Source organism: Portunus trituberculatus, chromosome 41 (assembly GCF_017591435.1).
Source record: "Portunus trituberculatus isolate SZX2019 chromosome 41, ASM1759143v1, whole genome shotgun sequence".
In the NCBI taxonomy this organism is placed as follows: domain Eukaryota; kingdom Metazoa; phylum Arthropoda; class Malacostraca; order Decapoda; family Portunidae; genus Portunus; species Portunus trituberculatus.
Genome location: NC_059295.1, coordinates 38,706,917 through 38,711,835, shown reverse-complemented (window position 1 = coordinate 38,711,835; position 4,919 = coordinate 38,706,917). Strand labels below are relative to the sequence as shown.

General features: G+C 46.9%; 1 protein-coding gene across 1 annotated transcript; it reads right to left on the bottom strand.

Annotated features, from left to right (window-relative positions):
• Positions 1 to 2,975: 2,975 nt before the first annotated feature.
• LOC123516722 (uncharacterized protein K02A2.6-like) lies at positions 2,976 to 4,714 on the bottom strand. Its single transcript, XM_045276324.1, has 3 exons — positions 4,195 to 4,714; positions 3,565 to 4,067; positions 2,976 to 3,476 (listed from the first exon to the last, which is right to left on the bottom strand). Exons 1-3 carry the CDS (start codon positions 4,712 to 4,714, stop codon positions 2,976 to 2,978), a joined length of 1,524 nt encoding a protein of 507 aa, XP_045132259.1.
• Between the last annotated feature and the right edge of the window lie 205 nt (positions 4,715 to 4,919).

The window sequence follows — 4,919 nt, the reverse complement described above, 5'->3', positions numbered from 1 at the left end:
ACACGTCCCTCCGCGTCGCTCCACCCGAGTGGACGAACGCACGAGAAATGCAGCCAAACTTACTGCACCTCTCCCAAAACAACAAGCCCGTTGCTCTAACAGTCACGGTCTACCCAGTAGCAAGCCAGCTACTCAACAGGAGGGCACAACTCCCAGACCGATGACTAATGAGTACTGATAACGCACAGTCCAGCCACACGTGTCTCTTACTGTGCCGAGAATGTATGTGTTAACTCCGCTGAAGACTGGCCGGTACTCTAAACAGTATACCACTGATACCACACAAATGATGGTGGGGGCACCCAGCCGCCCACCAAACCACACTGGTGACCACGGCCAGGTACCTACAAAACGGCAATCAGGACGAGACAGTAACGTGTCTCTCCGCGTCGCCACTCACAAGAGGGAACGAACGCAAAAACACGGGAAATGCAGCCAACCCCGCTACACCTCCCTTGGAACAAGAAGCCCGTTGCTCCACACCGTCACGGCCTAACCAGCAGCAAACCAGCTACTCAAAAAGGAGGGTACAACTCCCAGACCGAGACTGGTGAGCACCCAGAACAGCCCAGCAACACGTGTCTCCACCCTGTGCCAGAAACCAAGAGCGCACGTGTCTACCTCCGCTGAAGACTGGCTGGTTACTGATGTGAAGCTCGCAGGCACACAAAATGGTGGAGAGAGGGAGGCGGGTTGTCTGCTCAGCAGAACAGCCCGAGGGGCCCTCGCTGGGTAGCCATAGGCTACACTTTTAATGAAATAATAAATTAAAGGGGATTAAGACGGTGCCCATCACAATATATATATATATATATATATATATATATATATATATATATATATATATATATATATATATATATATATATATATATATATATATGTTGGGGTGTGAAGGGTAGCAGAGACACCAGAATCTTGGTTGCGTTTATTTGTGGAGCGAGGGAGTACAAGGCACGCTGTGACAGAGAGCGGGGTCCAGACTGACTCCTGTTTTTTTTTTTTTTTTTTTTTTTTTTAGGGGGTGAAGAATAGAAGATAGCTAGCTAAGAGAAAGTTTATGGAATGAGAAGGGGTGAAAGAAAGGTGGAGAAAGACAGAGTGTTGGTTTGACCACGTTACTATTTTTATACGTATCTTTATTTAATAGTTTTTACATTTTTCTTATTTTATTTTAACAATATCTGACACTTCAGATTATTGACATATAAATTTTTATATTAGAATTGTGAAAAACAATATAGGAGCCACAAATGCACTAAACAGAAACACAGCTTTCCCTATAAATCAGACTCCTGAGGGAAGTTTGGCCTGCCCTACATGTGCGAGAGAGAGAGAGAGAGAGAGAGAGAGAGAGAGAGTGTGTGTGTGTGTGTGTGTATTAGTGCTTTACCCAAGTGCATTAACTTTGTATGGCATCATCCCCCAGAAGAAACACAACTTTCCCTAACCAATACAGACTGTGTAATGCTGCAGCCCCTAATGTTGTATTATGTACATAAATGGATATATTATGAATTTAGGTACAAATATTATGGTTGAGTTGATGATAGGTCCGTCGTCCTCGCTGGTCCGACTCATACTGGTAACTCGTCCTCTGCAATTCAATCTGTGGAAACTAAAAACATTAATTCCGTTTGGTATTGTTGCCTGTGGTGGTTCCCAGCTAAATGTGTACTTACTCTTGGGAATCCACGTGTATGTATTAGTGTGTTTGTGACGATTCCCAGGTTCTTTCTTCGATTCAATTTATGGTATCATCCGTAGTTTTGCTTTTACGGTGATTTCGAAAATGTTTTAAGTTATTATCACTTGAGGTTGTTCTATCGAGATTATCTTGCTGCATTTGGAAAACCAGCTATGTATATAATTATGCGGAGTTATTAATGTATTGTATTGCTCATTTTCACTTATTTTTATGGTTTCCCATGTGTTTAATGCCCTCTGATAATTTAAGATGTTTAGAGGAGTGATTCAATATTTGATATGTAAATCGGCAGTATTTAGTTGCTGCTGTTCATTACAGTGAATAAATCTCACAGCTTTATTCAGAATTGTTTGCATTTTCTTTTTTGGGGTTTTAGATGCCATACAGAGTGGTATTGATGGGTATGTAATTACCGGAATTAGGAGAGTTTTTACTAATGTTGTCCTTATTTTAGGTGTTAAACCGCTGAACTTTCTTAGTTGTGATAAAATTCCTTTACCTTTACTTATTGTCCTTGTAATATGGTTAACAAATCCATGTGTTGATATATTCAAACCAAGAAGTTTTCCCTTTCTGCTTGTTTCAATTTCTTTGCCATTTACTTTTGATGTTTATTGTTTTAAATTGTGCGATGGGTATAATTTGGAATTTTTCTTCACTGGTTTTGATCTTCCAATTCCTTTCAGATTTGCTTATTCTTTCAATCTCTTGTTCTACTTTAGCCTTCATCATTAACTTTGACTTACTTGGAGAAGTGATTATCTGTGTAACATCATCAGCATACATGATGTCAAGGCAGCCATACTCAGATGAAGAAAGATCATTAGTGAACAAGGTATATAATGTTGGAGATAATACGCTGCCTTGTGGAACACCACTTAAGAGATTGATGTTCTTGCTGAATTTAGTGCCTATATTTATTTTTGCTTTGCGATATTCCAAAAAATTGCATAAAATTTTCTCCAATATGTCTGGTAATCTCAATCTTAATATTTTGTATTTAAGGCCATTGTGCCATACTTTCTTAAAGGCTTTCGACCACACCACGTTGAACATACCGCTTCTCGTCTGACTCCTGGTTCCCATGGCGCCTGCATATATATATAGGCCAACATATCGTACCGCGCTTGGGTAAATACAAACTCCTACACTCTCCCCCCAATTACACAAGATGGTGTAATTATATAACTTAAAATATAATATGCGCTGTGAAGAGCAAAGGAAAAATAAACATAATACATATCCTTGAGTGACACAGTGAGTTAACCTACACAGGAGAGTTCAAGAAATAATCATCAAGGTGCCTTGGTGCTCGCTGGGTGCGACGGGGCTGTGGTGTGGTGACGCGCACAGGTGTAGGGGATTCAGTTGAGTCATCTGACAGCTGTGGTTCACCGGTAAGAGGACGAAGATGACGTCTATTCCGTATGGACGCTCTCCCACTGCCGTCTAGTCGTAGAAGATACTGGCGGGGTGCGGACAGCTTGAGCATGGTTCCCACCCGATCCCACCGCCCGCTAGATGGGTTTTGGATGCATGCTCGCTGCCCGGGCCTCAAGGGTGTCAGACTGTGGACTTGCTGGTCATGCCGTATTGATGAGTTGACTGATGTGTGGATCATGGCACGTTCCCAATCGCGCAGTGTTCTGCCCAACTGCTCGTTGATGAGGTAGTGAGAGCTCTCTATGGGTATGGCATCTCGCAGCTGTCTGCCTGTCAGCAGCTGCGCTGGGGATGCGTCGAGGCCGTGCAGGGGTGTGTTCAGGTACTGGAGGATCGCCCTGGCAATGCTGTCGGTGTCTAAGGAGCCCCCCGCGAGTTGTGTTGCCTCTTAGCAGCCTCTTGGCCGACTTCACAGCTGCTTCTGCACGCCCATTAGATTGGGCGTAGTGGGATGATGAGATTCGTAGGGTGACGCGCCAGTCCTCGAAGAACCTTCTTGACTCGTGGCTAGTGAGGTTGGTGCCCCCGTCACATGAGAGCTCTTCAGGGATGCCGAAGCGTGTGAACCACCGCCGGAACAACGTGATGAGGCGGGAGCTGGTGGCTTCCCCAGACAGGTGTTCCACTTCTAGCCAGCCTGTCAGCCGGTCGGCGTAGGCGATGTACACATTGCCTTGTAGCTGAAACAGGTCGGCCACGGCTTGTTGAAACGGTAACTGGGGTGGTGGGGTGGGCAGGAGCGGCTCGGCTGGCTGAGAGGGCGTGTGCATCTCGCACACCTGGCACTGGCGTCGTTTTTGCTCCACTTCTGCGTCGATGCCGGGCCAGTATACAGACTGCCTGGCTCTGCGAAGCATTGAGTCTCTGCCTTGATGACCGGCGTGGAGATTGGCGAGCACGGTGCGTCTGAGGGCGGCTGGGATGACGAGGCGGGGGGAATCTCTCATCGCTGGTATATAGAACAATGCTGCCTTGACACGACAAGTGCCGCCGCATTCTGAAGTACGGGCGTAGCGCGGCCGGCTCGGCGTCCTTCCGCTCACCCCAACCATCATTGGCCACGCACTCATGGAGGAGCCGATATTCCTCATCTCTGACTGCCTCCTCCTCCACATGACGTAGGTCTACCACATGACCCACATCGTCCGTAGAGGCGTCTGCTGCCGCGGCGACCATGACAGCGCACACTGCTTCATCGTCAGCCTCGTCTGAGTCCTCTGGTGCGCTTGCTAATGCTGGGTAGCGCGAGAGAGCGTCCGCGGCGCAGTTGCTTTTCCCCTTGATGTACTTGACCCGGAAGTTATACATCAGGGTCCTTTCTTTGATGTTGAGGATGCGGGGGTTGTGAATGTCCTTCAGCTCCTTGTCACCGAAGATTTTGGTGAGCGCCTTATGATCGGTGATGAAGGTTAGGTTTTTGCAGCCTAAGAGGAACAAGTGGGTCTTCTTGAGACACCAGGCTATCGCGAGTGCCTCTCCCTCCAGTGTGCTGTAGTTCTTTTCGGCCGCGGTCAGGTGCCGGCTGCTGCAGAGGACTAGCTTCCATCCGTTTGGGCAGCACATTAGTGCCTCCAAGGACACACATTGGCAGTACTGCTGCGACACGATGAATCCGGCTGTAGTCAGTTATGACGGCTGTTGGGCGTGAGGTATCACAGAACTTGAGACCTTCTGCTGCCAGATTCTTGATGGTGTCCTTTGCTGACATGAAGATGGCGTCGAGTGTGTCGTCCTAATAGACTGTCTTCCCGGCTGGCTTCTTCAGGAG

Excerpts from the sequence above, each read along its gene's own strand:
- LOC123516722 (XM_045276324.1), bottom strand. The coding sequence starts at position 4,714 with ATGTGCTGCCCAAACGGATGGAAGCTAGTCCTCTGCAGCAGCCGGCAC. Across the intron at positions 4,068-4,194 it reads CGTGGCCAATGATGGTTGGG|CCGCCCTCAGACGCACCGTG; the intron begins GTGAGCGGAAGG and ends TCGTCATCCCAG. Across the intron at positions 3,477-3,564 it reads ATGGGCGTGCAGAAGCAGCT|TACCTGAACACACCCCTGCA; the intron begins GTGAAGTCGGCC and ends GCGATCCTCCAG.